Genomic DNA, 27,967 nt, shown 5'->3' with positions numbered 1-27,967 from the left:
TTTTGGCAATTTGGCCTTCATAAATCAAAGTATTGAGAACAGGAGTTGGGATGTTATTGGTGAGGTTGTAAAAGACATTAGTGAGGCCAAATTTGGAGTATTGTGTGTAGTTCTGGTCTCCAAACTACAGGAAGGATATCAATAAGATTGAAAGAGTGCAGAAAAGATTTACAAGGATGTTGCTGGGAAAGATTAAACAGGTTAGGACTTTATTCCATGTAGCATAGAAGAATGAGGGGATATTTGATAGAGGTTTACAAATTTGAGAGATATAGACAGTAAATGAGTAGGCTCTCTCCATTTAGGAGAAATAAATACAAGAGGACATGGCTTTGGAGTGCAAGGGGAAAGGTTTAGGGGCAGCATCTTCACTCAGTGGTGGGAGTGTGGACATTTAAGTGCAGTCTCACTCTTAGGTTTTAAGAATAAATTGGATAGATACATGGGTGAGCGAGGTCTGGAGGGATATGGAATCGATGCAGGTTAGTGGGACTAGTGGAATGGTTTGGCACAGACTAGAAGGGCCGAATGGTCTGTTTTCTGTGCTGTAGTGTTCTATGGTTCTAAGATCATTATCATTGTCCTACCACTGACCTGCAAGGGGTGTAGTTTAATCCAGCATACCTTTGGGATGTGAAAGGAAACAGGAACACGTGGAGGAAGTGCACACATTCAACTTGCGCCCAAGTAACACCAGAGGTCCAGATTGAACCTGGATTTCCGGAACACTACCTGATCCACCATTTGCTGACATAACACTGCTGTGCAAAATTTTCATCTTTAAATTATGGTTAAACAATGCTGTTCACTTTGTGATGAATCCAATTGTTTGTTTTTATAATTGTGGTGAATTCTGCAACAATCAATAACTGCAGACAAATTGTGATTAACACACGAGTTCCAAGTAGATGCTGACAGTGGAAAATAGTGTGCTGCATATTGCAAGCCTGCCTGGAACCTTCCCTCTCGTCAAGTCAGCAACTGGTGAAGCATGCTGCTTGCTGCCTTGTTATTGCACATGCTGAATAGGTCAGGCTGCCCACAGCTCATTTTGAAATTGCCAAACTGAATCCAGTGCTCCTTCTGGTATCTGGTCATCAGAAACAGCAAAATGGACTTGACTTCTAAAAGGTGTTTTCTTTGTTTTGAATTGGAATTTATTGTCATGGAACCCTGGCAAATTTCTACAGATGTAGGGTGGAAAGTGTGCTGACTGGCTGCATCACAGTCAGGTACGAGACACCAATACCCCTGAGCTGTATGGTGGAAAGTGTGCTGACTGGCTGCATCACAGTCAGGTATGAGACACCAATACCCCTGAGCTGTATGAGCCCAGGACATCCCTCCCCACCACTGAGATCCTCTACAGAGAACACTGCCATCAGATGACAGCAGCAATCATCAAAGATCCACACCACCCAGCACATGCTCTGTCCTCGCTGCTGCCATCAGGAGAGAGGTATAGAATTGCACCACCAGCTGCTACCCCTCCAACATCGCGACTCCTCAATAACAAACTCAAATCAGAGGCTTATATTTAAGGTAATTTAAGGTCTCTTACCTGTGCTCTTTATTGATTTTTGAAATATTTTCTCTATTGCTCAGTCAGTTTGTTTACATTAATTGTTTACAGTTCTTTATTCATTTACATGTATGAACTGTGTACAGTTTATTTTTGCATTACCAATAAGTGGTAATTCTACCTCGCCCGCAGAAAAAGAATCTCAGGATTCTATGTGATGACATTTATGCACTCTGAAAATAAATCTAAGCATGTCATGAAATTCATTGTTTTGCAGCAGTGCAAACATTTATATATAAACCACCGTACAAAATAAAAAAAAAATAGTTCAAGAAAAGAGGCAAAGTAAGGTAGTGTTATGGTTCATCTTTCATTCAGAAATCTGATGGCAGAGGGGAAGAAGCTGATCTTGTGGCACTGGGTGCTCACCTTCAGGCTCCTGTACCTTTTCTCTGATGGTAGCAGAGAGAAGAAGGCATAGTAGGGTGGTGGGGGTCCTTTTCATCCATTATCTTAGATTCAAGTCTCTTCCAGGTCTCCATCAGTTCTAACTGGTTCCTCTGTCCCGTAGAAAAAAAATTACAAAAGATGAAAGAAAAAGAAATAAATTAATAATTAATCAACAAACAAATGATATAAAAACATATAATAACCCCACCCCAAGAGGGCTGAGTAAAGAAACCACGGCACTACTTCCCTCCACCGTATGGGTCATGGCTCCTGCCACAATGTGGCACAGGCAAGGATGGGAAAACATCTAATGCTCCACTTAAGGGGAAAAAAAAATTAATTGTGCATTTGAAAATAATAAATTGCCAGCTGCTTCAAGATCAGCATTAACTCGATCATCATCAATTACCGCTGTTTCAGTCTGAGTTTCCAGATCCAGTTGCAACTCTTGTTAACAGCTAACCATCTATTTCGCCACAGCTCTCTTCGGTGTGATTTGTACCTTCAACACTTCTCTTTGTATTTCTTGTTGAGGGCTTAAACTCAAATTCCTGCTGCTCTTCCTTAACTGTAGGAAGTGAATCTGCGAATCTTCACGCCACCTCCTCATCTACAAAAAAGCTTGGGTCGATCATTAACCTAAAACACCTTTAATGTAGCTGGATATCTGAAAGTAAACTTCAAACTCTTCTTCCAAAGAATTGCCTTTATTGAATGAAATTCTTTTCTTCTATCCACCACCACTTTTCTTGATTGTATTGTATTTCTTATAAAAACTAATAATTTTTTTTGAAAAATAAATGCCTTCCTTTAAATACACTAAAAGAAAATACTTAATATTTTCTGCTGAAATTGAGGGGTGGGGGTGGGTCTTGTGTGCCATCAAATATGGTACTTTAATATACTACCATTCTTCTGTCCAAAAATATTATGGTGCCCCGAAATAAGGGGACTATGCATAAAAGTTCTGTAATTTCTGCATGGTCAATCAAAATGTATACAAATACCCTTTAATAAAATCTGGAAAGTGCACTTTCTTTCTTCTTTTTCTTTGGCTTGGCTTCGCGGACGAAGATTTATGGAGGGGGTAAATGTCCACGTCAGCTGCAGGCTCGTTTGTGGCTGACAAGTCCGATGCGGGCAGGCAGACACGGTTGCAGGGGAAAATTGGTGGGTTGGGGTTGGGTGTTGGGTTTTTCCTCCTTTGTCTTTTGTCAGTGAGGTGGGCTCTGCGGTCTTCTTCAAAGGAAGTTGCTGCCCGCCGAACTGTGAGGCGCCAAGATGCACGGTTTGCACTTTAATGACATGTGAATTGTTTGATTACAAATTTAAAACTGTGGAGCACAGGGGCAAATAAAGGAAAAATGTATTTGCCTCAAACATTAAGGAGGGCACTGTAAAATCATGAAATCTGGACATTCTCACTTTGAGATCTTTGGCTTTTTTTCTCTTCAAAATGCAGTGGAATGTGTGTTGTTGGATGGCTCAGCAAACAGCTGCCACATCGTCGATGCATTGGCCACTGGGAAGAGGGCCAGGCCCGTTCAAGTCTTCTGTCGAAGGCAGACCCCTGACCATTTACGCCCACACCCCCAAATCCCCAGCTGCAGCCATGGAGTGGGCCAATCCTGCCCTGTTCTTTGAGTAGCTCCAGGCCATTGAGATTTCTGCATGCACCTCATCTGTGCGTCAGTGCTTCAGGCAATTACACTTTCATTTGAATTTAAATTCATTGGGTAAGTATTTCAAAGTCTAAAAGTGATAAACAGCAGAGGCATTTTTAAAATCGTGCCTTGTGTGCTTTAGCTCTTCTTGTGCTGTGGGTGAAAAATGAAGGCTCAGTTCTGAGTGTTTTCAGCCACTTGTATATCATTTAAATTTGTAATGAATTCCGTGCACATTTGTGAAGTCATTGCTCATGTGAAATGGAGCAAGGGACTGACCCCAGAAATCAAACTAATCACAGCAATTCACGTTCCCGATGGGCACAACTTCATGGGACAACAAAAATTGTTTTCCTCTTGTACAATGTCTGATGCAGGTCTAGGTGCTGCTGGAGAAGGGACGGCTATTTGGTTAAACTCTTAATAGTCTGCAACAATTGAAAACCTCATGGTAGCTGAGTGAATCGTGGAGTAACCAGCATGAAAATGACTGCTCATTGCAAGTCTTGGAAGGGGTGGTGTTTTTTCCTCAAAATTGGGTGAAGGTTCAGATGGGTAGAAAATTGGTTGGGTAAGAATTTAAATGTGACTGCTTTTGTAAGGGCAGGTATTGTGTATTAAACCTACAATGAAGACTTCAACACTGAAGAAATACTCAGTGCGAAATTCTCCAGATCCATTGGTTGGATTGACAATTTGATGTCTCTGTCTTCTCCAACCTCCCCAGCACTGAGACACTGGTCATTCTTGACTGGTTCTAGGACTTGGGCCAAAATGTCTACCTGACCAACAGACTCTGAAAATAACTACTCCAAGTTCCATCATTGATTCCCAGGATGATGGAAAACAATTCAAGGAAATTCTCAGTCTTCTGGGGTGGGAGAAGTACCTGATTCCTTGGACATGGGTTTGGGTCTGTTGCTACTCAAAAAGCGCAAGCAGTTCCTGGAAGATGCTGAGGAGTTAGTATCTCTGTGACAGGAACGTGCTGAGGATGTGCATCAATCGAGTAAGGAAGGTGCAATATCCCAATCTACCCACCAGCTGATCTATCCCTGCAAGCTCCACCAGTGGAGTACAGAGGATTCAGCAGCTGTCATTACCCTGAGAACTGCGCTGGGTGTAACTCATCATCAGCTCTGAGGAGCTGCCTAATATATAGTAGCCTTATTTGGAGTTGCAATTCCAGAGAATGGAGCAGAGATCTGGAAGTCTTCAGGAGGCTAGAGCTAAAGCTTTGCATTGGAATGAGGGAATTAAAAGCATTCAGGAAAGTTGTCGGGGAAAATTTGTTTTTAAGCCATGGGAGCAGAAATGGCCTATTCAGCCCATCGAGTCTGCTCTGCCATTCAATCATGGGCTAATCCATTTTCCCACAGCTTGGCCCTGGCTGATCAAGAGCCTATCAATACACCCAATGACCTGGCTTCCACAACTGCCTATGGCAACAAATTCCACAGATGCACTACTCTCAGGCTAAAGAAATTTATCCACATCTCTATTCTTTGTGGATGCCCTCTTGCCCTAGACTGTCCCACCATGGGAAAGAACCTTTCTACATCAACTCTTTTCCATGCCTTTAAGCATTCAAAATGTTCTATTCAACCCCCACCATTCTAAATTCCAATGTACAGGCCAAGAGCCGTCAAACATCCTTCATATGATGACCCTTTCATTCCCAGAACCATCCTTGTATACTGTAATTAAAATATCATCAAGACTGTCGCATCACTGGCATGTGGTGGCTGGCAAGAACACCTGCCTGTGGATGGGGCAATGCTTTTTAGTTATTTCAAATTTTATGTGAATCCAATTTGGAGAAGCCGTATTCTCGCAATAGCTGCTCCAACATTTGCATGCAAGCATTAACTCTTTCGCAAAAATGTTACCTTGGAGGGATGCTGAGTTGGTGCTTCAGATGGACTTCAAAGTCTTGACGAAGAGACCCGGCCTGAAGCATCTACAAAAAACCGGGGGCAGCATGGTGGGTGTAGCGGTTAGTGCAATACCTTTACACTGCCAGCGATCAGGACTGGGGTTCGAATCCCATGCTGTCTACAAGGAGTTTGTATGTTCTCCCTGTGTCTGCATGGGTTTTCTCCAGGGGCTCCAGTTTTCCCCTCACCCTTCAAAAAAAAAAGTACCAAGGATGTTAGTTAACAGAGTGTGACTTGTGGCTGAAATTAAGTCTAAGTTTTAAAAAAATTTAAAATTCTCTTTCTCCTACTGTTGCTGAGTTTCTCCAGCAGATAGTTTGGTACTTTAGGTTCCAGCATCTGCCGTCTTCTGTGTAACACCAAATAACACTTGTTGGTTTTCATCCTAGATGTCAGAATTTGGAAAGTAATTGTATTTAGTTCAAGCTATGAATGGGCCTTGACTACTTTCAGGAAAACTTGTATGTTAACAGAGTAGTGTTCGGCTTGCTGCCAAAGAAACAATCCACTGGAATTCTAGCTTTTAGGTTTTGGTTACAGTCATCCTTGTCTGCCTCTCTTTGAGGAGGCTGGAAAGTGGAGCTGCAACCCTGGTTTTTACTGAATGGTTGAGCAGGCTTGAGGGGGCTTTGGTCCACACCTGCAGTTACATCACAGTTGGATCTGATGCATGTCTTGAATATGTCTATGAATACAGTTTCCAAAGGAAGGCAGTGAAGATATAAATTGTGCATATTGCAGTGTCCTAGTTTCCTTGGTAAAGGTATTCCCTACCCTCACCACCCGGTCTCCTCCCCCGCACCCCACCCCCACCCACCAAAGGCCCTCTGGCTAATTACTGTGCCTGCAATGTTGCTGAGGCTGAAATCCACTAAATAGCAGGGTAAGTGCTGGACTAAGAGACTTGCTAATTTGCATGGTTCATTGGACAGTCATCCATTTAAAAGACATTTTTTATTACTGGCTTGGAAATTGTAATAAAGCTGGGTTGTTTTGTGAAAGAGTCAAGCTGTCCCAGAGGAAGTTGCCCTTCCTTCTATGTGACCATTGAAAGTGAATACATTATGATAATTTGCATTTTATCGTAACAATGAAGTTTCTGGATAGTCCAGGCACTTTAGGTATATGAAGGGGGGAAAAAATGTAGTAGCTTTACCAAAACTGAATCCAGGGTTACTGTAACTGCAGAATATTGCTGGTTTATTGTTTAAAAAAAAAATGGTAATCCAAAGTTAAAGGTCAGATTTGCAGTATATGTGTTTGTTGGTCTTTCCTCTCATCCCAAGCTCTCCTAATAAACCACACCCTGCTCCAGCACAAACTGTGGCAGTCATACCGAAGACCTTTACATTCCTGACGCTTGGGAGTGGTTAATATTGGTTTGAGAATTTTAATTGGGCAAAAGCCACTCCCTGTCTCCTGGAGCATGTACTGGGCACGTAGTCCTCTTTGCATCTGTTAGAATGGTGGCTATTTTCCCAGTTTGGTGTGCAGGCAATTTTGTTTTCTCCATAAAACAAAACTCTTGCAGGCCCCACTTTAAATAGGATGGAAAAATCTCCTATGTTTTTTGATAAACAATGATGTTTCTATAAAATCTAGCAAACAAACTAAAGAGTATGAACTCCAATATATTTAATTTAAGGTTGCATCTAACGTTGTGAGCAGAGCATCAGAGACTGCCCCGAATCACCCAGAAAACTGATATGGCACATGGCACAGGTTGATCCAGTGATATTTACATATTCCTGAAAGCCAGCTAATTTGTAGTCTTGAACATTTTCCCATGTCCATTAATTTGCAGTGTGGAAGGAAGCCCTTGGAGGTCCCTACATTGACCCCTGTCTGCCTGATAGCTGACAGAAACTGAGAAGCTCTAACAATCTGGAAGAAAAGAGATCATGATGCTCTCGTTCAGACAAGGTTAAGAGGTGAACCTGCTAGAAGCCTTTAATATTTATGAACAAGTTTGATAGCTGGTGCAAATCAAACATCATTTGCAAGAAGTCAAAGTCTAAAACTGCAGTAAAGAACTGGGGAGAAGCTTTTAGTCTGTGATTAAGGATAAATAACTTGTTATTATAATTAATGAATGCTATTAATGAGGAAGCGAGAAAAGGTACAAGGACTACCTAAAGAAATCTCTTGGTGCCTGCCACATTGACCATCGCCAGTGGTCAAACCGCGCATCTTGGCGCCTCACAGTTCGGCGGGCAGCAACCTCCTTTGAAGAAGACCGCAGAGCCCACCTCATTGACAAAAGGCAAAGGAGGAAAAACCCAACACCCAACCCCAACCCACCAATTTTCCCTTGCAACCGTGTCTGCCTGTCCCGCATCGGACTTGTCAGCCACAAACGAGCCTGCAGCTGACGTGGACATTACCCGTCCATTAATCTTCGTCCGCGAAGCCAAGCCAAAGAAAATAAGGGGGAGAAGAATAGAGGCATGTCTGTGGAGTTGGATGTAAGTTTGTTGATCTTCTTCTGTCCTGCAATTAACTGCAAGCCAAGTGATGGTGTGAAGTTGGGGGAAATGTGTTCCGTTTCGAGCTTGCTTCACAGGGATAGAAATGATGGTAAACTTTAATTGAAATCTGGAACTAGCTTGACCCTTGTTTTCCATCTTCTTCCTCCCTTGCCCTGCCTACAGTTGAATAACCTGCTGACACTCCCTACCTTAACTTGCACACAAAGAATGATTGCTGGCACGTGTGCACATGTAGCTTGAAGTGAGTCACTGTCTTCAAAATAGAATATCTCCCTCAAATCAAGGTCATGAATAAGAGAGAAATTCTCACCTGAATTGAGAAACGGATGGATAGAAGTTAGACAGACACTGAAGGGACCTTTTTGACAACCAAAGCTTTCCTCATTCAAGTTAGCGATCGGTCTTTGACTGGATGCCCACGCTTCTATTGTGTTAGAATGTACACATACAAGATGTTGTGCCTTCTGGACTAGTTGGCATTAAAAGGTCTAACTGGGGATCCTTAAAAAAAAAGGCCATGGCAGGCTACCTTCATAGAAGGTAAAGTTCTGGGAGAAACCTTGCTGCACGCAAATCTTTTGATTTGCTACCAGCTCGTTTGCATTCCACTTTCAGGGTTTTGCTTTTTTTTGGTTCCATGCAGCGGCTAATTTCTGAATTTTGCAGCTTTCTAAATGAAGTCACCTGGACCAAAAATGGTTCCAACTGGCCAACCCTGGTTTTTGGGTGTTTTTACCTTTTTTTTTTTGGAGCATAAATTGGAAACTTCCTTTCAAACTAGGGAATTCTGTTTTACTGACTGCAGAGTGCTTGGGTTTCAGGCACTTATCAATTGCCAACACCTGTACTTGGGTTAGAATGTGTAGTGGGTGGAGGGGGCGGGGGGGGAAATGACAAGGTTGCGTGACGATTGGTCACCTTTGCACATTGTAACTGAAGGTGCACTGGGAATTGGTTATGGAACCTCTGAAGCTCGATCGCTAATTATGTCTTGAACATGTCTCCATGTACAAAGGAAGACTGTGAATGCACAGATTGTGCATACTGCACAGTGATCTAGATCCCTTGGTCAATGTCTTTATCTGTGGAAGCTAATCCTTTCTTGAATCTTACTTTTTTTTCAGTTTGGCAATGATTGGGCTCTCAACAAGACTACTGCTTAGATTTGCAATATGTCTTCCAGCATAATTGGTTATTTATTGGTGGGGGTAGATGAGCACATTTGTTATCTTCAGGTAAAGTGGGGTTAATGGGTGGAAGTTACTTGAGACAGACTATGCTAAAATATTTTTAACAAGCAAAAAGTATATTACAGTGAAATGATGAAGGTTATTGCAATAGGGTCAACAGAAATTTGTCCTTAATTGCTCTGTACAGTAGCGCCAGTAGCTGAACCATTCTTTTCCAATGTTTTTTTTTAAAGTAAAAGCAATATGCTAACATTATTAAGCAAGTTTGCTACTGACAAGGGAATAAATTCTTCAAGTGTATCTATAGTACAGCGAAACAGTTTAGCAGTCACAAATCCGAGGTGGGAGGGCATAATATCAGTAGGCATGGTTTGCTCAGAAAATTTTATCCCAAGTGAGGATTTCCAATGCAAAAGTCACCATAAAGATGTGAAGTGGAAGGCTGGCAGGTGGCCGCTGTGCACATGCCAATATGTGGTGGTCTTTCTGTATGATGTTTCAAATATGTGATTCAGGTTTGGCATAAAAATAAACCAAAAAAGGTGACTCAACCGTGGATAACAAGGGAAATTAGAGACAGCATTAGGTCCAAAGAGAGAGCATATCAATTGGCCAAAAAAAGTACCACAACCGAAGACTGGGAGCAGTTCAAGATGCAGCAAAGGAGGACAAAGGGATTAATCAAGAGAGCAAAAATAAATTACGAAAGTAAGCTTGCGGCAAATATAAAAACTGACTGCAAAAGCTTTTATAAATATGTCAAGAGAAAAAGATTGGTGAAATCCAGAGTAGGTCCTTTGCAGTCGGAATCAGGGGAATATATAATGGGGAATAAGGAAATGGCAGACCAATTAAATTCTTACTTTAGTTCTGTTTTTACAAGAGAGGATACAAATAACCTCCCAAGGATGTTGGGAAACATGGAGACTAATGCAAGGGAGGAACTGAAAGAAATCAGTATCTCTAAGGACATGGTCTTGGGGAAATTGATGGAATTGAAGGCAGATAAATCCCAAGGGCCTGATAATCTACATCCAAGGGTACTTAAGGAAGTGGCCATTCAGATAGCAGATGCTTTAAGAATTATTTTCCAGAACTCGATAGACTCAGGATCAGTACCCATGGATTGGAGGGTAGCTAATGTTACCCCACTATTTAAAAAGGGGGGTAGAGAAAAAGCGGGGAATTATAGGCCGGTGAGCCTTCCATCAGTAGTGGGCAAAATGATGGAATCCATTATTAAGGATGTAATAGTGGAGCAAATGACTAGCAGAGAAGGGATCGGACGGAGTCAACATGGATTTACAAAAGGTAAGTTGTGCTTGACAAATCTATTGGAATTCTTTGAGATGGTGACAGGTAAAATAGATGGGGGAGAGCCAGTGGATGTGGTGTACCTGGACTTCCAAAAGGCCTTCGATAAGGTCCCGCATAAACGACTGGCTTCCAAAATCAAGGCTCATGGGATTGGGGGAAAAGTATTGATGTGGATTGAGAACTGGCTGGCAGGTAGAAGACAGAGAGTTGGGATAAATGGCTCGTTTTCTGAGTGGCAGGCGGTGACCAGTGGGGTGCCGCAGGGATCTGTACTGGGACCCCAGCTGTTCACAATTTACATTAATGATCTGGATGAGGAGATTGGATGTAATATCTCCAAATCTGCAGATGACACTAAGCTAGGAGGGGTTGTGTGCAGGGAAGAGGAGGGTCAGGAAGCTCCAGTGTGATTTGGATAAATTGAGGGACTGGGCAGATACATGGCAAATGCACTACAATGTGGATAAATGTGAGGTTATCCACTTTGGTAATACAAACCGGAGGGCAGATTACTATTTGAATGGCAATAGATTAAGAGATGGGGAAGTGCAGAGAGACCTAGGGGTACTTGTACATCAGTCTCTGAAGGCGAGCATGCAGGTACAGCAGGCGGTTAAAAAGGCAAATCGTATGTTGGCCTTCATATCAAGAGGGTTTGAGTCTAGGAACAAGGATACCTTACTGCAGCTGTACAGGGCCTTGGTGAGACCCCACCTGGAGTATTGTGTGCAGTTTTGGTCACCTTATCTAAGGAAGGATGTTCTTGCAATGGAGGGAGTGCAGAGGCGATTCACCAGGCTGATACCTGGAATGGCAGGAATGACTTATGGGGAAAGATTGCGCAAATTGGGATTGTACTCGCTGGAGTTTAGAAGATTGAGAGGGGATCTCATAGAGACCTATAAAATTCTGGCAGGACTGGACAGAATGGATGCAGATGGGATGTTTCCAATGATGGGAAAATCCAGAACCCGGGGCCATGGTTTGAGGATAACAGGCAAACCATTTAGGACCGAGATGAGGAGGAATTTCTTGACCCAGAGGGTGGTGAATCTGTGGAATTCATTGCCACAGAGGGCAGTAGAGGCAGGTTCATTAAATATATTTAAGAGGGAATTAGATCTATTTCTTCAGTATAAGGGTATTAAAGGTTATGGAGAGAAGGCGGGGACGGGGTACTGAACTTTAAGATCAGCCATGATCTCGTTGAATGGCGGAGCAGGCTCGAAGGGTCGAATGACCGACTCCTGCTCCTATCTTCTATGTTTCTAAATGAATGAATCATTTTAACATGCCAGGCTTGATGTGTGGACTGTGCAAAGATGGAAATGCATCAAAGATAAATAGATGCATTATAGGTGTGTAGCTCAAATAAGGCGTTCAGAGAAAATGCCTCTGCATCTAGGCAGGGCACATTGAGACTCTGAAAAGTGACAAGTTCACATTGTCTCAACTTCTCTCATAATGTCTGTGCACATTTGGAAACTTGGTTAGTTTTTCCTTCCAGATCTGAGCACAGGAAAAAAAACCCACAGAAACCTCGTGCATGTTACTGATAAGTAGAAATGATGCTTGGCCTGCAGGAAATAGAATCTCAGAGTTGTATGTGATGCCATGTATGTAGTCTGATGATAAATTTTGAACTTTGAAGTTCTCCTTTTCTGTCCTGATCTTTAATTTTTGTAATTTAAAAATAATTTGTAGCCGCAGAGCGGCTTCCCTCCAGAAGTATGGGCAGAAAGAGTGGATGACCATTTAAAGGTCTACAGCAGAATGCAGTTGGACAGGCATTAGCAGTTGAGACCTGACACAGGTAAAATCAAAATTGTTTTGCCTTTTCCTTCCAGAGCCTACAAAACTGCTTCCCAACTTGGTGTGAATTGAGCATGGTCTTCACTTTGCAATAATTCCAAGAGAAGTCAAGGTTGATGTGATGTTCTAAGCAGCTCTCGCATGAAGTTTCTAATTGCATTAATTTGGCTGTTTGGCAGGGCATATAGTTTGCACGTCCGAGACTAATATTAGCAAAGGGATACTCTTCTCCAAGGGATTACCAGCTTAAAGGAAATGATTCAAGTATGTTCTCTAAACTATGACCATGTGAAACTTTTTCACCAACTCTAAATTCCTGACCCATGACTTCTCAGAATGGAGAAAGGAGCATTCTGAAGGAAGTAGCCTGGTCTCTTCAGGAGCAGGCAACAGTCCAAAGCAAGCAGCAGCAGGAGGAGGGTGTTGCCTGCTCCTAACACCCTTCTCAGCACCCAGGACTGGAGTGGAAGCAAGTCATCCTCTACTCAGACGACCATCTCAGAAAAAAAATATTTTAATCACCTGTTTATATTTGCAACTCGCCAAAGTGACTTTCAAGCAAAATTGAATTTGTTTTAATTTTTTGCTTTATCTTGGAAAAGATTTGAAGTGAAGGTTGGTGTGATATACTGAAAATGTTTCCTTGGGCCAGCACTAATTGTTTGTGATTGGAAATTTCCTACACTTTTCACACAGCAGACCCATTTTTAGTTGTAAGATGTATTAATGATTAAGCTTGACCAGAATGAATGTCACTGTTGTCTTCAGCCAGTCCTCAGGATCTTGAATGGCTTGCTTCCACTCTGTTTTTGAGGTAACTAGGCCAGAGTGGAAACCTCAGATAGGAGGACAGGATGAGTCGTTAATGAGGTACTGCACATGTACCCCATATGCACATAGCATCTGAATGGTCTTGGTTGCCAATACTTTGGGTTATGGGCAAGAGAACCCCAGAAGCTGGTGTGCATGTTGTCTTTCATAAAGGTGTCTTCATAAAGGAGTCTATATGCATGCACAGCTCGAAATAAGTGCCTGTTTCAGAAGTCCAAGTGATGTATCACCCTCACCATATTCGATAAAGTTTAACTCTGGCTTCCATCCGGGAGCGATGCTAACTTTGCTTCATTTAGCTTTCTAATGATGATTGTATAGAGCATAGAACATTACAGAACTGTGCAAGCCCTGATGGGGACGAAGAAGGAAGAGTGGGTCAGCAAGTTTGCAGATGACATGAAGGTTGGAGGTGGTGGTGTTGTTGGTGTAGAAGATTGTCATTGGTTACAACAGGATAAAGACAGGATGAAGTCGGACTTGGAGTTCAACCCACATAAGTGTGAAGTATGCACTTTGGAAGGTCGAACCAGAAGTGTGAAGTATGCACTTTGGAAGGTCGAACCAGAAGGCAGAGTATGTGGTTAATAGCAGCATTCTTTACAGTGTGGAGGAAGAGGGGGATCTTGGGGACCAGGTCCATAGATCCCTCAATGTCGCCGGGCAAGTTGATAGGGTGCTTAAGAAGCCGTATGGCGTTTATTATTTGGGGATTGAGTTCAAGAGCTGTGAGATAATGTTGCAGCTCTATAAAACTCTGGTTAGATCGCACAGTATTGTCTTTAGTTCTGGTCACTTCATTAGAGGAAGGATGTCGAAGTTTTTGAGGAGGTGCAAAGGACATTTACCAGAATGTTGCCTGGATTGGAGAACATGGCATATGAATAAAGGTTGATAGGGCTTTTCTCCTTGGAGAAATGAGGGTTGAGAGGTGTTTTAACAGAGGTGACTCATGACTGCACTGTCAGATTCAGTTTAAATAAATCAAGTTTGTGCATGATACAACAGTAGCTGACCTCATTGACGACAATAACAAGTCAACGAAAGGGTCGTAAACTGGTTCCAAGCAGAACGCCCTGGGTCTCAACATGGACAAGACAAAGGAGATGATTGTAGACTTCAGGAGAATGAAGGTCAGCCATACTCCACTACACATCAATGATTCTGGTGGAGAGGACAAAGTTCGTTGTGCACATATAAAGTATGATCTATCGTGAACCCACAGCACCTCTTCATTAGTCAGAAAGGCTCAGCAGCACCTACAGTTCCAAAGATTGTTGAGGAGGGCAAGGCTACCTGACCTGATCTTAATAACTTTTTAACAGGCACACGTTTGAGAATTTCCTGTCTGGCTGCATCACTGTGTGGAATGGTAACTCTAAAGCAGTGGTTTTCAAACTTTTTCTTTCCACTCATGTATCACTTTAAGTAATCCCTATGCCATAGATTACTTTAGGTTGTATCTGAGTGGAAAGAAAAAGTTTGAAAATGTTTTCATCATACCTAATTGACTCATTAAATGCACAATTTTGTAACTCCAAAAGGAAATGGGCCAGTGACAATTTATCTCAAGCAAAATATTTCAGTAACATTTGGGTCTAGAGCAGTGATTCTCAACCATTTTTCCCCCACCCACATAACTACCTTAAAAAATCCCTTATCAATCACAGCACCAATTGCATAGGGATTACTTAAGTGGGTCCATCAGCCAGCTCCCCACCATGACTACCAGCCCCCCCACATCTCCATCGGGCACGCAAAACTCAAAACGGTCAACCAGTTTACCTATCTCGGCTGCACCATTTCATCAGATGCAAGGATCGACAACGAGATAGACAACAGACGCGCCAAGGCAAATAGCGCCTTTGGAAGACTACACAAAAGAGTCTGGAAAAACAACCAACTGAAAAACCTCATAAAGATAAGTGTATACAGAGCCGTTGTCATACCCACACTCCTGTTCGGCTCCGAATCATGGGTCCTCTACCGGCATCACCTACGGCTCCTAGAACGCTTCCACCAGCGTTGTCTCCGCTCCATCCTCAACATTCATTGGAGTGCCTTCATCCCTAACATCGAAGTACTCGAGATGGCAGAGGCCGACAGCATCGAGTCCACGCTGCTGAAGATCCAGCTGCGCTGGGTGGGTCACGTCTCCAGAATGGAGGACCATCGCCTTCCCAAGATCGTGTTATATGGCGAGCTCTCCACTGGCCACCGTGACAGAGGTGCACCAAAGAAGAGGTACAAGGACTGCCTAAAGAAATCTCTTGGTGCCTGCCACATTGACCACCGCCAGTGGGCTGATATCGCCTCAAACCGTACATCTTGGCGCCTCACAGTTTGGTGGGCAGCAACCTCCTTTGAAGAAGACCGCAGAGCCCACCTCACTGACAAAAGACAAAGGAGGAAAAACCCAACCCCAACCAACCAATTTTCCCCTGCAACCGCTGCAACCGTGTCTGCCTGTCCCGCATCGGACTTGTCAGCCACAAACGAGCCTGCAGCTGACGTGGACATTTACCCCCTCCATAAATCTTCGTCCGCGAAGCCAAGCCAAAGAAAGAAAGAAGAAGAAGAAGAATGTGAGTGGAAAAAAATGTTTGAAAACCACTGCTCTAAAGCATCAGACTGGAAGTCAGTATTGAGGATCATTGAACATAGAACAATACAGCACAGTACAGACCCTTCGGCCCTCGATGTTTTGCCGACCCATATATTCCTTCCTTAAGAAAATAGTATCAAACCCTCCCTACCCCATAACCTTCTATTTTTATTTCATCCATTTGTCTGTGTAAGAGCTACTTAAATGTCCCCAATGTTTCAGCCTACACTACCATCCCAGGGAAGGTATTTTAGGGACCCACAACTTTGTTTTTAAAAAACAAATTATCCCTGATGCCTCTCCTAAACTTCCCTCCCTTAACTTTTTACATGTGTCCTCTGGTTTTTACTGATGCTGTCCTGGGAAACAGGTGATGGCTGTCCACCCTTTCTAGGCCTTTCACAATCCTGTTGACCTCTATCAAGTCTCCCCTCCATATTGTAAAATAAACAGACTTAGGGTGACAGATGGAAGTGGTGACCCAATCACTCAGAATGGTAAAGGTGTTTGGCACACTCACCTTTTTTGGTCAGGGCATTAAGTCATGTTACAAGTAAGTGTATAAAATGTTGTTGAAACCACACTTGGAATCCTGAATGGGGCAGGAAAAATTCTCAAGGATATTACTGGGACTGGTAGCCATGAATGACAAGAAGCAGAAAAGGCTGGGACTTTTCTCCCACTGCAAGGAAATGAGAGTAAATTGGTTGGTGTGAACAAGTTGGGCTTCAGGGTCTATTTCTGTGCTGTAGAATTTTATAACCTTCCAGATTTCTATCTGAAATTTGGGTAACCAAGTACCCCTATTTTTGAGGCAGTCTTTGGATGAAGTACTTGTATCTCCATGTACAGAAAAACCCTGCTTCACAAAACTCATTCCAGACAGTTGAACAGTTTTATTGATGAACATATAGTGCTTGTATTCAGAGAATTGTCTTATCCTCTTAAGAAAAACACCTTATTCAACTAATACGGAGTAAATGTAGCATCTGGTGTACATTGTACATTTATTCCACACATTTGTCAATCATTCTATGACGTTGGTGCTGTGCAGGACACATTGCATTATTTAAAGGATGTGCGACTGTATAATGCTTCACTCGTGTGATGTTACATTTGTGTTATTATCTGCACATGAATTTTGTATATGTACAGTAAGTAATGTGTTTTATTTCTGGAGTTCTTGCTGTACTGTCATCTTGTATATGCCTGCATTTGGTTTAGGGAATGGTCACCAGACTGTAAACAAAGCAGAGAAAAAAGTGATGGAAAACCGAAGAAATAAATTTTGGGCATGGACCTTCCTGTCAACAAGTTATGACTGAGAGACTCATCCAAAAAAATTCTTGTTGCCGCTAAACGCTGAATGACCTGAGCCTTCACCTTGTATGTTAAAGTAAAATTAAATGATACCATTGTGGTGGTTAGTGAACTTTTTTGTGGATCCAAAAAGGTACCAGAGCATGTCTGGCATGTTCACTGTATCTCTGTGCACGTGATAAAAAAACCACTTAATTTAACTATGTGTGGAAAATGCAATTTATTTAAAAGAAGATGCATTTGTATAGTACAGCTTTAATAGGATAAAATGTTGAAATTGCTTGCAGGTTAAAAAAGGCTTAGATGGCAGAGGATCAGGGATTTGGTGAAACTTGCTTAATGTCTTGCTGACTCACTGTAACTTTGAGAGCTGTTTTAAAAAAAAACTTAGCTATACTGCACTTCAACTGGGTTTCTCAGCTTTACAGCTGAAGTTATGAGAGATAATCAGAAGTTTCCAAGATAACTAGGACTCAGCAGATGAATGTTCCTCCCAGCTCAAGTGAACATACTACTTGAACAGAAAATACTGGTGACAGCTTTTGACTTGTAGAGTTTGTATATAATCTCCAGCTGAAGGTGAAGGAATTTATGAAATTAATGTGACGAAGGATAGGTGTTTTATTCAGCAACATATCTCATCTCAATTTGAGGCATCTCTGGGTAATAAGCCATAATATTTGCAATAAGTAGAAATGTTCTGCACTGAATCAAAGGTACTGCAGAGGTTCTGCTCAGTAGCCATTCTGTACAGAGTGCTACTGGAAGCTTCAGTCTGTACATGCTTCATGGTTTCTAGGCAACAGTCTTGCCAAAGAAGTGAGCTCTCCATCACTTGTTGACAACGCATTGGTAGCTCGATCCTCTTGTCTGTGCTAGGCTAGTGTAGCTGATGCACAGAGCAGTTGAGATCAATGTCTCCTGAGCTTGGAATTCCAAATGTGATCAATAATGAAATTGGTTCAGCTGCCAGTCCATTAAAGGACTCCTCTTGAAAATCTGTAGAAACAGCAGATGCTGGAAAACTGGTGAAACCTCAAATCTTGTGACACACAAGAGACTAAAGATACCAGAATGTGGAGTAGCAAACAATCCTCTGGCAGAAATCAGCGGGTCAAGCAGGAGTATGTGGAGGTTTGATATGGCATCAGAAACGCTGGCAAATTTCTATAAATGGATGGTGGAAAGTATGCTGACTGGCTGCATCACGGTCCGATATGGGGTCACCAATACCCCTGAGCGTCAAGCTGTACAAAAGTTAGTGGATGCAGCCCAGGGCATGACAGGCAAAACCCTCCCCACCATCACCCTCATGAATATCTACAGGGAACAGCAGCAATTATCAGATATCCACACTGCCTAGCACACGCTCTGTTCTTTCTGCCATCAGGAAGAGGTATAAGTGCCACAAGACTCGCATCAACAAAATCAGATACAGCTGCTACCCCTCCACTATCAGGCACCTTAGCAACAAACTAAATTAAGGACTCACCTAAGGACTTGCTTTGCACCTTATTGATTTTTAAAATTCTCTCTGAATTGTAGTTTGTTTATATTTCTTTATCTGTTTATATTTCTTTGTTTACATGTGTATGTTGTGTGCAGTTTTCTTTTGCATTACCAATGAGTAGTAATTCTGTCTTTTCCGCAGGAAAAATAATCTCATGGTTGTATGTGACAACCATAAATTTGAAATTTGAATATAAGAATTTGTCAGGCTGGAACTCTTTAAGACTTTTGCCTCTCTCTCCCTTTTGTCCATTTATCCTTCATTCCTTCCTGGTTTATCAGTTACTATTCCCTGTGTCCAGTTCCTCATATTACTGCCCACATGATACCAGCTTGCTCCCCTCTGCCTTGAAATGTTGACAATTCTTTCTTTCCCACTGATGTTGCTCACCTCACTGAGGTCCTGTTGCTGATGGTTGGTTGTTTCAATTTGGATGTAATGCATTAGTTCTTAAGGGAAGTCTTTTTTACCTGAAAGTGTACTTCTATCTCGACAGATGCTGCCTGAGCTGTTGAGTGTTGCCAGCAGCTTGTTCCTGTTCCCCTTTACAATAGCATTTTTCCAGGAGTTGCTTTGGAGTTTAGTTAAACTCTCTGTCGCTGCCCTCCTTAGTACCGAGTGTCAATTTTATTTCACATCCGTCTTGATTGCTAATGTCATAAGATGGTTCTGCCATGGAAGATGTCATGAGCTGATTTGTTTCATCATTGAAACGGCATGTTGGATTCCTAATCTAGATTTGTAAGAAAAATAGCATGTTCATTCCAACTTTCAAATGATCTGCCATCTGCAAATCCTGCATTGTTGAGGCTATTAAAGTTCTCAGACTCTCAAGGGAAAGATAGAAAGAATTTTCTGGTTTGTTGTGTATGGTGATAACTGCTTGAGAATTGTTGTACTCTGAGCTGTCCAAGGTGAGATATTGAGTCATCTATCACTGTCCTATCTCAAGCCTTTTTATGGTAGACCATCTTTGAAGCTTCCTAAAGCAGTTTTTCTAGCAGGGAGACTAGACCAATGATTCCCAACCTTTTTTCCACTCACATATCACCTTAAGTAATCCTTTACTAACCACAGAGCATTGTTGGCATGGGATGGCATAGGTGCTCTGTGGTTAGCAAAGGATTACTTAAGGTAGTATGTGAGGGGGTTGGGGGGAGGTTGAGAACCACTGGACGAGACCTTGCCTGGGTTTTTCCCCCCAATCATTGTGTTGATGGGTTTGGTTCAGGTCAGGATTCTGTTAACGGTGACCAGCAGGTGATGAATGTTCTCCTGCATAGTTCCTCTCACAGTAATTAGGAAGTAAATGAGCACAGGAAGCTCCAAGGTATATAAGACTACAGGCCAAATGCTGTAAAATTGGATTAGTGGAGATGGGCAATTGATGGTTGGTGTGGGCACTGTTGGCTGAAGGGTCAGTTTCCGTTTCACAAGACTCTTGCACGGTGTGGAAGCACATGTACCTTGTACTTGCTCTCAGTTTCAGAGTGCAGAAAATGTGAATGGCGTGCACGAAATGGCAGGAAGTGGGTGTGGGAGGAAATCCTTGAAGTACACCCAAATCTGACCATTCACTGGTGGCTTTGGGTTCAGGGGTGGATTAGTTGTTTTAAAAAAATTAGCAAGAGATTAATCCTGGTCTGTTAGGTTTAGAAATGTTTGAGTAGTTACAAGAATTGAAAATTCAAATAGTCAATCAGTCAACTTTCAAGATTTGGTGGCAAACATTCCAGAAAAATAGTTTCCAGTATGTGCTGGATGAGGAAGTGGAGATGATAGGTGAAACAGGAAGAGATTACAAGATACTTGTTGGTCTTTTACACAGAGTATGTGCATTGCATAAAGCGAGTTGGATGTTAATACGAACTGAATATAGAAAGTTAGAAGATTAGTATCTTATAGGTTAGTTTGGAGCTTATGTTTAAGCTTTATAATGCTCTATATAAGTGCACTGTAGAAGACCACTGAGCACATTGTTCTTCCCAACTGACTTGGGCCTGCCTAACCAGAGGGAAATACTTGGGCACCAAGATGATTTGAGTACACAACCTAACCAAGAGTGCCATAGGATCTTGAAAATAAATAGTTTCTGAATCATTAATTGTTTCTTTCTCCACCTGACTTGCTATGTGTTTCCAGCATTTTCTTATTTTGTGTCACACATTATAGTTAGGCTGCAAAATCTTCTCCGCTTAACACTTGGATTGCCCTATATGTTAAACAGATGCAATCCAACTTAATTCTTGATCTTGTATGCTTGAGCATCGAATTGTCTGGCTTTGCTTCTTGAATTGTTTACCACAACTGGATAAACTTACAGGAAATTATTTTTACACTTGTATTTTTATTATTACATTTCTAGGTCCCAATTTGAAGTGACATTCAAGAATCAAATCAAGACTTGTCACTAAATAAGCTTTCTTGCTGACAGCTTTGTCTGAGATTGCACTGTGAAGAGAATAAAACTCCAACAATAAAGCAAATGTTCAATTTTAGAAAATGCATTGGGATTTCTTAGTGCATTATTCAGTCCCACTTTCTTTCAGAAATGATGTGACGTTGCATATCTCCAGAAAATTTTTATTGGTTGTCTTTCTTGCTATGATTTTCCATCACATACATTTTTGGCTCATGTATCCAAAAAATTGTTGACTACTTCAGTGTGTATTGCATCTAAAAAACATTAAAAGGCATTAAGATGCCTGCTGTGAACGATGCAGTTACATTTCCGCTGCTAAATAAATGTGATGGGTCAGGTGAGTTTGGTCCCATCTGTTTTGTGTTTAAGAGTCCTAAGAAAAGGGTGTCAACCAAGATAATTACAGTGGTTTTCAAAGCATCCTGGTGACATATTTTTAAAATTTGGAGTTTGCGTATCCTTTTTTGGATAAGGGATGGGGCAGAAGGGTGGGGGTAGGAATTGTACCATCTATTCATCCCTCATTGCTTGTGAACAACACAGTTTGAGGGAATGAGGCCTCTCTTTATTTCCACTCTGTTGGAGCACCAGTACTCTGTTTGCACAGGGCAGGGAGGCAGCTCTTCCCAGCAATCTGCGTAACAGCTGGACCTCTTCTGCCCTGGAGTAGTAAATTAAGTGCCTGCACTCCACCCTAAAGGAGGGTGGAGCCTGTAAGCCTTCAGCAGTCGACACCTTGGGATTGGGAGCCGTTCTTTTTTTAAAAAAATAATCAGAATGGGTTGTGTGTCGGTCTGAATGCGGTGATCTTAACAAGGAAAGGTATTCTTATTTTTGCTTGCTAGTTTCAGCTTTTGTTTGGGTGGAAGAAGCTATTTGTGAATAAGGGGAATTAAACTGATCTGATGGCTTGCTTCTCACCCCTCCCCCATTTTTTTTTCTTCCCCCTCCCTCCCTCTTTGCAGAGCTCTGTAGGCACTGGCGATGTGGAGTACAGCAGTATGCTGATGCTTGAAGGAATGCCAGCTATAAGAATCAAAACCGAACCGGAGGAACCTGGGCAAGGGGTAAGTCCAACTCTCAAGGCACTTCCCTAATTACTTCCAGACCTCAGGAACGTCAGGAACAAACCACTATAGTCTAAAGATGGAAGGAAACTATTTCTATCCTTTGGATAAAGCTAATTTTGGTTTAATTTAAAAGGCAATGTCTGATGTCATCTTTTGTTTTACTTGGCCTTTTAGTCAGGGTTTTAATCACAAATCATTCAATAATGTGACAAATTTAATGCTTTATCTCTGGGCAGAAATATTACCCTTTTTTTTCTTTTCCTGTTCATGTATTGCCTAAAATATTTTCTCCTTTTTTACCTAATATAATCCTTTTCTTCACTTGTAAATGTGGAGAGGTGGGGGTGGGGATAGGGCGGGGTGTAGGAAGAGAGGAAATAGTCATCAGGACAACCTTCAATGTTAGGCTTGCATGGGAAGCTGAAAGATTAACTCCTTTCATCCCAGCCACAGAGGTCTGCAAATCTGCATTAATATATAGGTTTAATGGTTTTAATTTTCTGTGATCTGAATTTAAATGTATTTTTCATTTAACATGGCAGATTTTAAGACTTGCTTGTAAAGAACTATTTATTTTAATAGGCTTAAAACAGACACAAGCAGATATATTTTTAAACCATGTTTTCCCTGAAGATCTGCCACAGCCCTGAACCCCTCCCTGTTTTTTTTCTCTCTAGTAGTTTCCACGTCACCAGTAATCTAAATGGCACAGAAAAGAAATCCAGCAGGTTTACAAATTTTAAGTGAATGTAATTTAGATGGTTTGCTGATTTTCAAACCTTTTTGCTTTATCGTTTTGGGTAAGGTTCCATAACATTTAAAAAAACATGTTCTGAAACTTGTAACGATTCAATTGTTTTTGAAATCTGAAATTTTTCAATATTTTGATGCCGCTGAATTCACTTGTAACAATGAGGTTACCACATTTGGTGTTTGTGCCTTTGGGTGGGTGTGGGTGAGGGGATTGTTGACTTGGATCTTGAATGCTATCCAGGGAACACACTTGGGGAATGTAGGTATATGGACATTGAACCAGCACCAAGCAAGATGCCTGCAGTCCACTTTGACTTAGCTTATTTTCTTTTATAAATGTTTAGACAATTTGTAGAAACAAATGTCCCCTGGACCTTGCATCTGTGGTGGGTGCTCTTTAAATACCAAGTGAAAGAATAGAGTCAGATGATGTGCTCCATGCTGATGGCCATTGTGTCACACATATGTCTGCCATATTCTAAATATGAAGGAAGATTTAAATTTAGACATACAGCACCGTAACAGGCCATTTACACCCAATTAATCTACATCCTCCCCCCCACTGGTACGTTTAGAATGGTGAGAGGAAAGTGGAGTCCCTGGGGAAAACTGATGCAGACAAGGGGAGAACGTACCAATTCTTACAGACAGTGTGGGATTTCAGCTTTGATCCAGATTGCTGGTGCTGTAAAGGCATTGTGCTAACTGCAATGCCAACCATGACTGAGGACCATTTTCTCATCCTTCCAAAATTAGTCAATAGCCAATTTGCAGGTGATTGGTTCATTGTCATGGAATTGCATTGATCACATTAAGGAAGGCTCCGACGTGTGAAGGTCAGATCTGTGGCAGGATAAAGAGCCAATTGACAGTGACAGCTGAATGTCCCTATGAGATAACGTGTGTTCAGCTGCAGAGGATACCAAAGATATTTCTGTGGTTTGGAGGATCCAAGAACCGGAGCTACTGAAGGTTGCACCTGAAGAATAGCCACTTGGGAAGAGTATCAAAGGAGAGCTTCACCAGTGCAAGCATGATAAACTGATGTCATGTGGGATTGACTAGTTTGTTCTTCAATATAATACATGCCTCAAATGGTTTAACTTGCTTTCAGGTTTAGACAGATTCGCTATTTTAATTCTTGTTGTACCTAAAATATTGAGGTAACTTGTCTGTATTTATTCTTTGTTCTCTCTAATATCTTTACTAAATCAGACTTTAATGGAGTGCTTCTATGACTGTGATCAGACAGTGGCTTGACATGATACATTCTCCATACTCAGAACTTACAGATTCATGTTAATCATGGTATTGTTTGCATGGCAGATAGTCTGATTGATATCAAGGAAATTAATATTGAGTTTCTTCTTCTTTGGCTTGGCTTCGTGGACGAAGATTTATGGAGGGGGTAAAAGTCCACGTCAGCTGCAGGCTCGTTTGTGGCTGACAAGTCCGATGCGGGACAGGCAGACACGGTTGCAGCGGCTGCAGGGGAAAAATGGTTGGTTGGGGTTGGGTGTTGGGTTTTTCCTCCTTTGCCTTTTGTCAGTGAGGTGGGCTCTGCGGTCTTCTTCAAAGGAGGTTGCTGCCCGCCAAACTATGAGGCGCCAAGATGCACGGTTTGAGGCGATAAGTACAATGTACAGATGCACTGCATTTCTTATTTCTGTAGCCAAAGGTATGTAAGATGCACCTTCTAAATAGTGCATATTAAGTTGCCACAATAATGCCAAGACAGAAAGAGAGATAAATGACCACAGTTGCAGTTAGTGCAATAAAATGTGATTTTTTTCAATGGTGCCAACAGATCTTTTGGTGGTCCTGGAGAAATTTACGGTTGGGATAGCATGGGGAGGCTCAAGAGCCTGATAGCTGTTGAATCAAAACTGTTCTTAAAATTAGAGGTGCTGAACTTCAGGCCTTCAAGACCATAATGCCAATGTAATCATCCATGCTATAGTCTTCAATGTGAAAGGTATTTTTCTTTTGCAAGGCAATGGGCAATCCAAAGGCAGTACAGTCATTCCCCCACTTATGTCCGAGTTCCGTTCTGACTGACCAGTTGGATCTGGAAATGGACGCAAGTATGTTAGCATAGCATGTAGAAGCCATATACCTGTACAGTATTCTTTGGGGTTTAATACAGTACAACTCCGATTAACCGAAATTGGATTCTCCGAAATCCTCAAAACTTTGGATAAATAAGGATATTCGAAACAAATCAGAAATTGTCATTATCTGAAATTTTTTTGGAGCCAAACTGACTTCACAGGTTGAAAAATAAATTCACCTGACATGAAATTAGAACGACGATTCTCCTTGTTTCAGGTAACTCTCTCCTGTCTCGTTCCCTTTCTTCTTTACCTTCCCCTGTTGACTTTTCACTCCAACTCTCCCTCTCAAGCAGTTGGAAGAATCCCTTGTCCTGGCTTCATCAAGGAGAGCAGCCTCCCTGGCAGGAGCGGGGACCTCGGGCTTTTGGGCGGGAGCGGAACCTTGGGCTCAGTGGCGTTCTCTTCCCTCCTCAGCACAGTGAAGCTACCCGATGCCAACTCCAAACCCTCCCTCAGCCTCCCAGGTGTGCGTTTGTGTGGTAGGCCCAACGGAGTCAGGACTCAGTTGTCGGGGAGGTGACTGGGGAGACAGGAGCCTGCTGACTTGTCAGTAAGTGTTTCATCAGCTCGGGAAGCTTCCCCGGGGATCAGCGGCAGCGGTGCCTACGTGTCGGGAATCGGCTGCGGTTTGGATGTCTTGGTGATTGGCGAGGCCTTCTCTAGTTTGTTGTTTAAACATTGACCAGTTTTCTGAAAAATAACATTTATCCGACATAGGCCAGTCCTGATCATTTTGGATAATCAGAGTTGTACTTATATAATAATGGTTTAATCCAGCATGAAAATTCATTAGATTTACTTGAATAATGTGTGCTTACCGAATGGCATCTGAGAGCGAGAACTGAGAGAGATGCTGTGATGTACACAATCCTGGAATATCGTCTGACGGTCACTGTCATATGCACGCACCAAGCGTAACTTCTATATTTATTCTTTGTTTTTTAAAAAAATTATATTATTTTTTCAGTTGTATGGATGGTCGTAAGCCACATAGATCATAAGTCGTGGAGATGCTATATATGGAAGGGAGCAATGACGGTTGGCAAAGTCAGCTGTGGTAAGAGTAAATTAAGTTGAAGGTTTGTAAGAATGTCCTACAATGAGCACATCAGGAACTTTGTGGATAATCAAGCACATTGGGCAGTACAGTTAGTGGAGTGGTTAGTGCAACACTATTACAGAGCCAGTGATGTGGGTTTGAATCAAGAGCTGTCTGTAAGGAGTTTGTGTGTTCTCCCCATGTGGGCTTCTTCTGGATCCTGCAGTTTTCTCCCACCATTCAAAAACATATGGGGATCATAGGTTAGTTGGTGTATTTGGGATGCACAGGGCTCATGGGCTGGAAGGGCCTGTTACCTTGCTGGATGTCTAAATTTAACTTTTAAAAATCAGGAAACCAGGTATTTGAGAATGAGGGATTGAGTATTTTGGGTGGTTATCCATAAAGTGCTGCTGGAGGGTCCTACAAGTTGTATTTGGAGAGGAACAGAGGAAAGTTGTGGACTTTGCTCTGGCGAATTAAAGCCTAGTATATGATAGAGGAATGGTACTAGACTGATCAGAGTCTGGGATGCAAAATATCTTGCAGGAGAAAAGAATGGAAACCTTAAATGGATCACCACAGAACAGGAGAAGATCCTCAGATGGTTGCCCTGCGTGGGGGTGGGGGGGGGGGGTGGGAAGGGGGGGGACACACTTTGAAGAAGCAGACAAAGTTCAACATTAAGATTAAGATCCCTGACTCCATTCTTCATTTATTCTCTTGTGAAAGAATCTAGTGTTTGCCCAGCTAGTGACCAAGTTTCAAGAAAAATGTGTTCAGTGCTAGTATTTTTGAATAATTTTCACAGTTTTTTGTAGCACCTCTTGAATGACATCCTGAAGGGCTAAAATTCAGCTGAATTTAAGAAATTAACAGGACAGTATCACTAAAGCACTCAGCTGGAGGTAAACATATTTTGGCACATTAGCGCTACTAACAGTGTCGCCCAGGTGACAGATCCACAAACTAATGGTAGCAGATTCACAATGTGCCAGACCACGGGAGTTGCTGGGCCAAGACAGCTGGATTAGAGAGGTTCAACCTTACTACATGATGGAGTGCTTTTGTTGATTTCTCATCATCATTCTTAGGAGGCAGATTAGCCATAATACAGCTCAACAAACTCTTCCTTTTTCTTTTTGACCAGTTTGGTTCCTAATCCAGAACTAATTCTGGGGAATGGACTCTTTAGTTTGGTGCTTTGAATGAAATGGACTTTTGTTGCATATTGTTCCTGTTAAGCCACGGGACAGTTGGTTGGCTTTGGCTTTCCCAACTGTTTTACTTGGAGCACACTTAATCTAAAATGTCAGAATCAAAATTTATTGTTGTGAACAGGTCACAAAATTTGTTGTTTTGCGGCAGTATCACATTGCAAATATTGCGATAAGATTCCATTTAAGAGTAAATAAATTAGTGCAGAAATAAGAGAAAGTGAGGTAGTGTCTGTGATTTATTGTCCATTCAGATTCTGGCTGCAGCCGATGCTGAAGACTTTGACCCAGCTCTGTTTTGCATCTTCCCGGCCAGAAGCAAAGAAGGTGGAGGGGAAGAAGTTGTACTTGTACTGTACAGCTGGGTGTTCATCTTCAGGCTCCTGTACCTTATTTCCGATGGTTGCAGTGTGAAGAGGGCATGGCCTGGGTGGTGGGGGTCATTGAGGATAGAAGCTGCTTTCTTAAGACTGTGCCTCATCTAGATGTCCTTGATGGAGTGGAGACTGATGCCCGTGTTGGTGCTGGCTGAGATCACAATTCTCTGGAGTTTATTTTCTTGTCATGAAAATAGAACAAAGATTGTCCTCATTTCAGGGAACTCCCTCCCCTCTCTTATTCCATTTCTCCTTTACCTTCCCCATTGACTTTTCTCTCCAACTCTCCCTCTCAAACTGCATGCCACTTTCTCCCAGCTGCAAGCAG

General features: G+C 42.1%; 1 protein-coding gene across 15 annotated transcripts in view; it reads left to right on the top strand.

Moving 5' to 3' along the window:
- LOC138740512 (Krueppel-like factor 8) overlaps positions 1-27,967 on the top strand; it is a 151,173-nt gene that overhangs the window by 25,035 nt on the left and 98,171 nt on the right. For 10 of the 15 annotated variants that reach the window (XM_069893252.1, XM_069893257.1, XM_069893253.1 and 7 more), the window contains one exon: positions 22,035-22,136. In XM_069893252.1, coding sequence (XP_069749353.1) covers positions 22,035-22,136 — 102 coding nt within the window. Of the gene's footprint in view, positions 1-7,377; positions 7,505-7,741; positions 8,039-21,792; positions 21,892-22,034; positions 22,137-22,816; positions 22,868-25,973; positions 26,064-27,967 lie in introns of those variants that run through there. The other 5 variants (XM_069893263.1, XM_069893258.1, XM_069893264.1 and 2 more) reach the window with 5 other exon arrangements.

Source organism: Narcine bancroftii, chromosome 8 (assembly GCF_036971445.1).
Source record: "Narcine bancroftii isolate sNarBan1 chromosome 8, sNarBan1.hap1, whole genome shotgun sequence".
Lineage (NCBI taxonomy): Eukaryota > Metazoa > Chordata > Chondrichthyes > Torpediniformes > Narcinidae > Narcine > Narcine bancroftii.
Note: the sequence above shows the minus strand (reverse complement) of the source record. Positions and strands in the feature narration are given on the sequence as shown.